The sequence below is a fragment of the Coffea arabica genome, chromosome 11e, assembly GCF_036785885.1.
Source record: "Coffea arabica cultivar ET-39 chromosome 11e, Coffea Arabica ET-39 HiFi, whole genome shotgun sequence".
NCBI lineage: Eukaryota > Viridiplantae > Streptophyta > Magnoliopsida > Gentianales > Rubiaceae > Coffea > Coffea arabica.
The window spans coordinates 18,063,237-18,074,253 of NC_092331.1; the positions used below are offsets into that span (position 1 = coordinate 18,063,237).

General features: G+C 42.3%; 1 protein-coding gene across 1 annotated transcript; it reads left to right on the forward strand.

Annotated features, from left to right (window-relative positions):
• The first annotated feature begins 6,753 nt into the window (after positions 1–6,753).
• Positions 6,754–9,147, forward strand: LOC140021185 (uncharacterized). Its single transcript, XM_072071955.1, has 3 exons — positions 6,754–7,354; positions 7,418–7,932; positions 8,740–9,147. Exons 1-3 carry the CDS (start codon positions 6,754–6,756, stop codon positions 9,145–9,147), a joined length of 1,524 nt encoding a protein of 507 aa, XP_071928056.1.
• The last annotated feature ends 1,870 nt before the right edge of the window (positions 9,148–11,017 follow it).

The window sequence follows — 11,017 nt, forward strand, 5'->3', positions numbered from 1 at the left end:
TTGGATCCTCTAGTTGTATGAATTTGACTTCCTCAATGGGGAACCCTTCATAGTAAGGTTTGAGATGATAACCATTCACCACGAACTTCTTCTCCATCTTCAAACTTTGAATCTCCACTACACCATAATGAAAAACATTAGAAATGATAAATAGACTAATCCAACGAGAACGCAACTTACCGGGAAAAGTTTAAGTCTCGAGTGATACTATAGGACTTTTTGTCCCACTACAAATGATTTTCTTGAGACTTGTTGATCATTAAAAATTTTGTTCTTCTCCATGTAAATCATTGCATTCTTGTATGCCTCATTCCTAATCTCTTCCAGCTCCTGTAGCTACAATTTTTTATGGACCCCCACTTCCTTAAGATTCATATTGCATTGTTTCACTGCCCATAATGCCCTATGCTCGAACTCCACTAGAAGATGGCAAGCCTTACCGAAAACTAGTCTATACGGGGACATCCCAATCTGCATCTTATACGCGATGCTGTAAGCCCATAGGGCATCTTCCAATTTCAAGCACCAATTCTTTCTATCAGGACGCACCATTTTCTCCAAGATTAACTTGATCTCCCTATTTGACACTTCAGCTTGACCATTTGACACTTCAGTTTAAAGTATTTACAACCCAAGTAAAATCAATTCTAGTCGGGTGTTAGCGCGAGTATAATTGCAAAATCCAAAAACTAGACTACGCTAGTCTGTACAAATCTTACGCCTCACTCGTACCCCCTGTAAGAAAAACAAATGGCGTGGAATGGCTAAAAGGCCAGTGAGGTTTCAAATAGCAAGTTGACCATTATTTAAAAGTATAAATATCACGTAGCAAAATAGCAAGCATAACAAGTTCATGAAAGTGAGTAATAACACTTCAAATAGCAAATGTCAATCTCATCACAATAGCCGTTCAATGGCTCAAAACCATCCAAGTACAACACAAGTATAATAATCCGATCGGAAATCAAGTTTTGAAGGCAAAAGGCTAAATGGCAGATTCGACATCTTATAACATTTTGGTCACAATTAGAGTTATATTTATCAGATTGGTGTGAATTTTATACCGTTTAAAAGATAAGACAAAGGGCTAAAACTTTTATAAAGACCACTCAATCCAGTTCACAATTGATCTAGGTCAAAAGTACATATTACAAAACCAGAAGGTCCTTATCAGTATGGTTGTCAGTACTATATTCAAATGACAACAACTCAGGCTATACAATTCCGTTTGAGGTGTTTTCAAATGCATTGGAAAGCTGAAACATAGGGCTAAAAGTTTTATGTTTTGGCTAAAGGCTAATTTGATACGGATCAAGATTAAAAAATGCAGCCAGAATGATGAAATGTCAAAACTGGCCGCAAAACTATACCTATGGCAGTCATGGGTATTTTTGTCATTTCACGTGATACAGTGCTCGGATTGTACTGAAATTTTACAGACAACTATAAAACATCATTTTCTAACTTTCATGTTTTAATTTAAGCCCAATTCGGCCTCCATCATGCACGAATAGAACTAGTCAGAACAGAGCATTTGAAATCCTTAAATATGGAATTTAATGCATTCAAGGTGTAAACTTCACATTTCTAGCTTGAACCACTACTTCAACTTCCTATACAAGATTATATGTGAGGACTCGCAAATTTCTTATATTTTTTTTCTCTCAAAAATGCCTTTTATTTGGAAAGTATTATTTATTAAGCCTTACTACCCCATCGTTCCACAATAAGTGCGGATAAACCTAGAAAGTAGGGTTTCACTCTTCGTTTTCAAGATTGGAGCAAAATTAGGGTTTTCGCGATTTTTCGCCGGATGAATTTTCAGTATGGAGCAAGGATCAAATTTGGTGATTAAAAGTGACTTTTAGGTGAGAAATAATATGTGATTAGGGGCAATGATATAAGGTTAGTGAATAGGAAGAAAAAACCCTAGTACATGTGTTTTTAAGAAAAATGGTGCGAACCGACGGGTACCGTGCACTACCGATTGAACGCACCACTTGACCACCACTTTCTTACCATACAAGCTCATTAATACTTGAGCAAAATATCTTCTCATTTGCCAGCTAGTTTGACCGAAACTTAGGGTTAAAAATAGCAAGGAAAAGAAAGAGAAAAATGAAAGGTGGTGGTGGCGACACTTGTCGCCACCTAAGGGTTTCTTGACCAAGAGATGGTCTTCCTTCTTATCCCAATTTTTGGTCCTTTTCCTTCATTATTTCTGCTGCTTGGCTGAACAAGAGAGGAGAGAAAGAGAGAGCAAGAAACAACTTCCTTCTTCTTGATTTTAGCCATCCAAGTGAGGAATTAAACTTCTAAACCGATTAAAGTGTTAGTTGTGGGCTTGAGAAGCTAGGGGAAACAAGAATTCCAAGAGGAGGTGAAATATTACTCTTGCAAGCTTCAATTGTTGAGGTATAAGGCTAAACCATGGCTTTGGTTCTTTTATTGTGGTTTAAGTTGTTGCATCATGCATGATTGTGGTTGGATTAGTAGTGAAACAAGTTGTTATGATGATTTAAAGGTGATATATGTGAGTTAGGGTTGAGGTACTTGCTGCCTATACTTGCTATATGGATGAGATATGTGGTATCTAAGCTTATATAAGTGGTTTTAGTGATGATTAGAGCAAGAAATCAAGAAAGGTTGCATTGAAAACAAAAATTCCAGATTTCTGGAAAAATTTCCCCTCTTTCTGTCCGGTTTTATTGCATCATGTTAGAGGCCGAATTAGCCTTAGGTTAAAACATAAAAGTTGTAGAGAATGGTATTTTATAGTTGTCTACAAAATTTCAACTCAATCGGAGGAATGTAACCTGTGAAAAGACCAAAATACCCTCGCTATTCTAGGTTACATTCCAGAGTTCCACGTGGACAGTTTAGTCTTTTTGGTTGTGTTTATTCACTATAATCCGTTTGGATTTAGCCATTTTCCAAAACATGAAAATTTTAGTACCCTGTTTTAGCTTTTCAACGCCACAAAGAACGTCTTAAACGAACCTCGGTAGACTGAGATATGGTCATTTGAATGCAGTACGGTTGATTAGCCGAATAGTTGGAACTAGGTTATATGAATTGGGAATTTGATTAGGTTACACTGACAATTAGACTAAGTGCTCTTCATGAAAATTGTAGGCCTTCGTCTTAGCTTCGAATTGGTATAAGTTTCACTTCAATCTGATAAGCGTAGCCTTAGATGTGCCTATTCCGTAAAAACCCGTCAAATCTGTCTTCTATAAGCTTTGTTTCCGCACTTGATATTAGCTTAATTTTTGTTCTTGTATTGTTTTAAGCCTATGGAATGGCTATTGAACTGACTTTGAGTTATGAATAACTTTGGGTTGGATTGAGTAAGAAAATGAAGCCTAAATGGCTGGAAATTAGGAAAATGCAAAGGGCATGTTGCCCAAATTTACGCTCAAGGACTATAGAAATACACTTGCGACTTGGGTAGAGTTGATATGAATATCACTTGAGCCATCTAGGACTTTGGCTATCTTGGTTCAAGGGTTATACGTTAAAAACCTAGCCGAACTTGTACCCTTGAGGAAAAGACATAATGACCGATGTAAACTCGTTTTCCTTGCACTTTCGACTCACATGTTATTCCAAGTATAATTGCTACAAAACTTACGGTTTGAAAAGCGAGCAAGTGGTTCATGAACGTCTCCCAAATGAATTTCAATTAGTTGATTCTTGTTGAACGAAACGTTTAAGTTTCGAATCTTAGACATGTTTCAAAGTTTTCAAACTGAATTTTTACCGCAGATCTGGACTCCAAACCTGGAGTATAACTGAACGTGAATACTTGAAGCCTTATATTTTGGTGAGTGCTTCCGAATATCCGATTGCACTTGATACATGTGTTTCTTACTTGACTTACATGATTACATGGTGAATGAATGATAGGGCAAAGGTGTACTTTACCGTACTTGCCCTAATATGACTTGTTCTTGTAATTGATTACACTTGACTTGCTATACATGTACATGAGTTATATCCTGCCTGGAATTCCAGAAACCCTGTGGCTAGTTAGTCGAGTCGAGCCGGCAAGGGTCTGGTCGATTAGATAACAAACCCTGGGTAACTAGTAATGGCGAGTGGAGTGTTATCTCCTCGACCAAACGGTATACTCGAGTATTACCACCCGTGTTTCGTGTGGCGTGCGGGCCCGGAGAAGGGGGTTGATCGGTGGACGGAGACTGGCGTGTAGTGGGGTTTTATTTGGACTGGCTATTACTTGAAAGTTGACGGAGTGTCAACTACCAATCAATCGAGCTGGAACGGAGCCAAGACCTGATTTGCTGTATCCTTACATGTGAATGTGAACTTGAAGTTGCTAGACTAGCTAAAATGCTATTTCTCGGATATGACTTGTTTGCTCGCTATTTCACTATTACTCTGCTATCACTTGGTTGTTGGCCAATTTGATATTTAGAACTTCACTGAGTTTTGGCTCACCCCGTTAGTTTTGTTTTCCTTACAGGGGTACGAGCGAGGCGTGAGACGTGTAAAGACTAGCGTAGTCTAGTTGTTTGACTTTGACTTTTTGTCTTGTACTCGCGCTATTCCTCGAACAGAATATTTTGTATTTGGATTGTATACGATTTGAACTAGTTTGGGTATTTTGAGACTCTGTACCTTGACTTCTATCAATGTAAATTATAAGCTTGAATTGTGGATGTTATTTATGATTCATGGATGTGTGTACGTGATTCGAGTGAGCGAGTGAGTGAGTCCTGGCGAGAGCTGGGCAGGCGGTCCGCCGAACCCTTTGGTACACCTTAGAAGGAGGTGGGGTCGTCACAGGTGGTATCAGAGCCTAGGTTGTAAATTGATCTAGGCAGATTGAGTGCTTGATATGATAGGCTAGGGTTTTATTCTTGAGCTTAGCCTTTAGCCTTGTTTTCTACGTGATGTGTACTTACTTTTGCCATGTTACTTGTAAACCTAGGTTATGGCGGGTACTGACGCCTCTGGGAGTGCTGGGCCGTCTCAGCCTGTGCCTATTGACGCACCGATTGAGGTACCTACTGACACGCCTACGGATGCTCCTATCGACGAGCCACATTTGGAGGGGCCTGTTTGCCGCGTGATTACATACCAGGAGGGCCCCGGTGGGCCAGTGCAGTGATGGTCCCCAGCGCGCAAGATCCGGCGCTGCGACTGCTGGAAGACCTACTCCTACCCCGATCGGGTAGTGCTCGCTGTGGACGACGAGCGGAAACGATTGGCTAGCGCTAATCGTAGGTGCCAGACGGAGATTGAGCGTCTCCGGGCTACTCTCCGAGATCAGGGGGCTAGGATCCGAGAGCTGGAGGCCTCGGTATTGGAGGAGCAGCAGCGGACGGATGCTTTCCGCGAGCAGGCTCAGGCGACTTCTGGACGCCTTGTGCGAGTGGTTGCAGATATTAGAGACCGGACTGGACACATCCTGACCGAGTGCGAGGCCCTAGTGGACGATGTGCTCCAGGACTTGGCCAGAGGAGGCCAAGCGCCTGTAGTTCCTGGTGCTCCTGGGGAGGATCCTGAGGAGGACCCGGAGGAGGAGCCGAGTGCATCCTCAGAGTCTGTTGGGTCGGCGTCTAGCCGAACGACCTGTTAGAGTTGAGAGGGTTTCTTTTGTGGGATAGTTAGGAACATAGTAGGACGACACGTTCCCTTTTGTTTTTGACTTTGACGTGTCATGGTGGATGTAAATAAGGCTTCTTTTGTTCTATGTTCCTGGGCTAGTATAGCCTCTGACTTGCCTAGGTTGGCATGTATATATATGACTCGTTTGCTATGTATATAAAGTGTTTGTTTATTACGTGTTTATTTGCCTCTATTTATCCGTTTACTACGTGATATATGAGCCATACCTTACCCTGTTTATATGTTTATAGTTGTTCAACTCTCAAAACATGGAGGATAGAAGAAGTCAAACCCGGAGAGCTAACCGAGAACGCGGTCCTAGTCGAGGCCGTGGGGGTGAACAAGCACAGGAACCGGTGCCAGAACCGAGAGAGGAAAGGGAGGCAATGGTTGAGCCACAACCTGAATCCCAGGCTGCAGGGGGAGATCAAGTGGCAACTGCCATCCATCAGATGGCTAACATTCTGGCTCGTTTAGTGGAACAACAGGGGCAAACCCCTGTAAATCAACCTAGGGACCCTGATAATGGGCAAGATAGGGCCTTAGAGAGATTCCATAAGTTCTCTCCACCCAAGTTCTTAGGAGGACCAGACCCGGATGGGGCCGAGAAATGGCTGGAGGCCATGGTTAATATTTTTACTGCCCTAAATTACACAGAGGAGAGGCAAGTCCAATTCGCTGTTTTCCAGTTTGAGGGGCCAGCTAGGGCTTGGTGGAACGTAGTGAGGGCCAAGTGGGAGAGAAAGGCGACTGCATGGACCTGGTTAAACTTCGTACGGGAGTTTAACGAAAAATACCTTCCACCCATCGTTCAGGAGAAGCGAGAGGATGATTTCATTAAACTCCGTCAGGGAATGTTGAGTGTAACTGAGTATGAGACTCAGTTTACAAAGTTGTCCAAATTTGATAGCTACGGAGCAAAGAAAAGTACGGAGGTTTGTGCAAGGGCTAAATGTGGAGTTAGAAGAAGCCTTAGCGGCGACCCACATTAATACATTCACGGAGGTTCTGGAGAAGGCCCTAAGGATAGAGACTGCTAGGGCGCAAGTGAGAAATTTCCATGCTAAGCGGAGAGGGGCATCTATTGGAGCCTAAGGGTCAGTACGAGGTGATCAGAGCATGCCACCTACTAAATCCGGTCGTGGGGCTGGAGGTGGACGGTTTTCGAGCACATCTAGGGGAAGTGCTCCAAGAGGAAGTGCCCAGAGGGGAGGCCAAAGTGGTAGGGGCCAAGGTAGAGGTTTTCCCCAGGGAGGCCAAATCTCCACTCCCCGGGTAACGTGTGGGTATTGTGGGAAACCGAACCACACTAAAAATGAGTGCTGGAGAAAGGCTCGAAAGTGCCTGAGGTACGGAGGTGTGGATCACCAGATAGTCAACTGTCCGCTGATCAGTGACACCCAGTCGACTGCCAGGTCAAATCCAAAACCGACCACCGCTGGAGGGGCCAGGTCGAGGGTACCGGCCAGAGTATATTCGCTGGATCAACCAACCGTGCCTGAACCAACGAAGGTGATAGAAGGCACAATCCCTGTTTTTCACTGGTTAGCCAGAATTTTGATCGACCCTGGTGCTACTCACTCTTTTGTTAATCCTGCATTTATGTTTGGAATTGACTTGAAAGTTGAAAGGTTACCTTATGATTTAGAGGTAAGAACACCTACGGATAATCAAATTTTACTTGCGAATGAGATGTATAGGAATTGTGACATTTGGGTTGGTGAGCGGAAATTGGTAGTTGACCTCATTAGTCTAGCCATTAAGGGGTACGATGTTATTCTAGGTATGGATTGGCTAGCTCATTATCATGCTCGAGTAGACTGTAGGATGAAAGTGGTTGAATTTTGTATACCGGGGGAGGCAACTCTAAAGTTAGACGTGAGGGGTATGATAGCCTCTTCTGCGCTTATTTCGGGAATAAGGGCTAGGAAATTGCTTAGTCGTGGGGCACGCGGCTACTTAGCTTTCCTGATTAACACTCCGGGAGAAAAGATTAAGTTAGAAGACATGCCAGTAATCAGTGAATATCCGGACGTATTTCCGGAGGAGTTGGAGTCTCTGCCACCTGAAAGGGAGATTGAATTTAAAGTTGACCTAGTACCCGGAACTACTCCTATTTCGAAAACCCCTTATCGTATGGCACCTGCTGACCTTAAGGAGTTAAAGGTGCAATTGCAAGACTTGCTAGAACGGGGGTTCATACATGAGAGCGAGTCGCCGTGGGAAGCTCCAGTGTTATTTGTTAAAAAGAAGGACGGAAGTTTAAGGTTATGCATTGACTATCGAGGGCTGAATGCAGTAACTATTAAGAATAAATATCCTTTGCCCCACATCGATGAGTTGTTTGATCAGTTACAAGGGGCTGTAGTGTTTTCTAAGTTGGACCTGCGACAAGGGTACTATCAGTTGAAAATTAGAAAGGAGGATGTGCCAAAAACGGCATTTAACACTCGATATGGGCATTTTGAGTTCGCGGTAATGCCTTTTGGTTTAACTAATGCCCCAGCGGCATTCATGGATCTGATGCATCGAGTGTTCAAACCTTACTTGGATAGATTTGTAGTGGTGTTTATTGATGATATCTTAGTGTATTCGAAGTCAAGGGAGGAGCATGAACAATATTTGCGGACAGTGCTGCAAACCCTAAGAGAGCATCAATTGTTCGCTAAGTTCAGTAAGTGTGAATTTTGGTTGGAAAAAGTGGCATTTATAGGTCACGTAATTTCAAAAGATGGCCTTACTGTAGACCCGGCGAAAGTGGAAGCTGTGGCCAAATGGAAGCGGCCAGAAAATCCCACAGAGGTGCGAAATTTTCTAGGTCTAGCAGGATACTACCGCCGATTTATAAAGAATTTCTCGAGAATTGCGGGACCCTTGACTAACTTGACCAAGAAACAAGGAAAGTATATTTGGGATATTAAGTGCGAGAGTAGTTTCCAAGAGCTTAAGAAACAATTGACTATGGCTCCAGTTTTAGCTTTGCCCAGTGGGCACGATAGCTATACGGTTTATACCGATGCTTCAAGAGAGGGGTTAGGGTGCGTGTTGATGCAAAATAGGAATGTGATTGCCTACGCATATCGGAAGTTAAAATCTCATTAGCAGAATTATCCGACCCATGACTTGGAGCTTGCAGCTGTAGTGTTCGCTTTGAAAAAATGGCGACATTATCTCTATGGTGTAACTTTCGAGGTTTATACGGATCATAAGAGTCTTAAGTATCTGTTTTCTCAGAAGGAGTTAAATCTAAAACAACGTCGGTGGGTAGAGTTCTTAGAGGATTATGACTGTACAATTAACTACCATCCTGGAAAAGCCAACGTTGTAGCAGATGCTTTAAGCCGAAAGGCTCAACTAGCAAGTTCTATGGTGAGAGAGTGGAGCCTGTTAGAAGAGGTATGTGAGTGGAGATCTCGTTTGGAACCAAAGAAGGTGATTTTTGGAAATATTGAGGTGAAGTCGGCATTGATGGAACGGATCAAAGAGGGCCAAGTGAAGGATCCAATAGTGTAAAAGTGGATGGAAAAGGTGAAAAAAAGAGAGTTACCTAACTTTAACTTAGGCCCTGAGGGAATCTTGAAGTTCCGAAATCGTGTCGTTGTACCTAGGGATGAGAAGTTAAAGAGGGAGATTTTGGAGGAATCACACCGCTCTAGGTATACGGTGCACCCAGGGAATAATAAGATGTACCGAGATCTTAAAAGTCTGTATTGGTGGGAGAATATGAAGGCGGAGATTGCCCAGTTTGTGCAAAAGTGTCTTACGTGCCAACAAGTAAAAGCTGAGCATCAAAAGCCGTCAGGTCTGTTACAGCCTTAAGAGATCCCTGAATGGAAATGGGAGCACATAACGATGGATTTTGTATCAGGGTTGCCACGAACACAAAAGGGGCATGATGTAATTTGGGTAATAGTAGATCGATTAACTAAGACTGCACATTTCCTACCCGTAAATATGAAATATTCATTGGAAAAACTTGCTAAACTTTATATGGATGAAGTGGTGAGGCTACACGGGGTATCAGTGAGCATTGTATCTGATAGAGACCCTAGATTTGTATCCCGATTCTGGCAGAAATTGCAAGAGGCTCTAGGAACTAAATTGAGTTATAGCACAGCGTATCACCCAAAAACGGATGGACAATCTGAGAGAACTATTCAAACTCTTAAGGATATGCTGAGAGCCTGTATTGTGGACTTTGGAGGAGGTTGGAGTCAATATTTGACCTTAGTTGAATTTGCATATAACAATAATTATCATTCCTCTATTCAAATGGCCCCATATGAAGTCTTGTATGGACGACGATGTCGATCCCCAATCCATTGGGATGAAGTAGGAGAGAGAAAAATTATAAATCCGACCATAATACCATGGGTTGAGGAAGCCTATGAAAGGGTAAAGGTGATCCGCCAGAGACTTCAAACAACCCAAAGCCGATAGAAAAGTTATGCCGACCATCGGAGGAAGGATTTGGAGTTTGAGATAGGGGATAAAGTGTTTCTTCGGATTACCCCATTGAAGGGAAATATTAGAGCTGGAAAAGGGAAAAAGTTGCAACCACGATATATAGGACCTTTCAATCGACTTGAGCTACCAGCTAGTTTGTCTAGAATCCATAACGTTTTCCATGTTTCTTTGCTTAAGAAATACCATCCGGATCCGACTCACATTTTGCCACCCGAAGAAATTGAACTCGACGAGTCCTTAACCTATGAAGAACGACCTATTCAAATATTGGATCGGAAAGTGAAGGACCTGAGAAACAAGCAGATTCCTTTAGTAAAGGTTCTATGGAAGCATCATGAAATGGAAGAAGTAACTTGGGAGCTAGAAAAGGACATGCAAGAAAGATATTCCGACCTGTTCAAGACGAAAGGTATGATTTTCGAGGTCGAAATTCTTTTAAGGGGGAGAGAGTGTGAGGACTCGCAAATTTCTTATATTTTTTTTCTCTCAAAAATGCCTTTTATTTGGAAAGTATTATTTATTAAGCCCTACTACCCCATCGTTCCACAATAAGTGCGGATAAACCTAGAAAGTAGGGTTTCACTCTTCGTTTTCAAGATTGGAGCAAAATTAGGGTTATCGCGATTTTTCGCCGGATGAATTTTCAGTATGGAGCAAGGATCAAATTTGGTGATTAAAAGTGACTTTTAGGTGAGAAATAATATGTGATTAGGGGCAATGATATAAGGTTAGTGAATAGGAAGAAAAAACCCTAGTACATGTGTTTTTAAGAAAAAGGGTGCAAACCGACGGGTACCGTGCACTACCGATTGAACGCACCACTTGACCACCACTTTCTTACCATACAAGCTCATTAATACTTGAGCAAAATATCTTCTCATTTGCCAGCTAGTTTGACCGAAACTTAGGGTTAAAA

Excerpts from the sequence above, each read along its gene's own strand:
- LOC140021185 (XM_072071955.1), top strand. The coding sequence starts at position 6,754 with ATGCCACCTACTAAATCCGGTCGTGGGGCTGGAGGTGGACGGTTTTCG. Across the intron at positions 7,355-7,417 it reads GAATTGTGACATTTGGGTTG|GTATGGATTGGCTAGCTCAT; the intron begins GTGAGCGGAAAT and ends ATGTTATTCTAG. Across the intron at positions 7,933-8,739 it reads ACTATCGAGGGCTGAATGCA|AATTATCCGACCCATGACTT; the intron begins GTAACTATTAAG and ends TCTCATTAGCAG.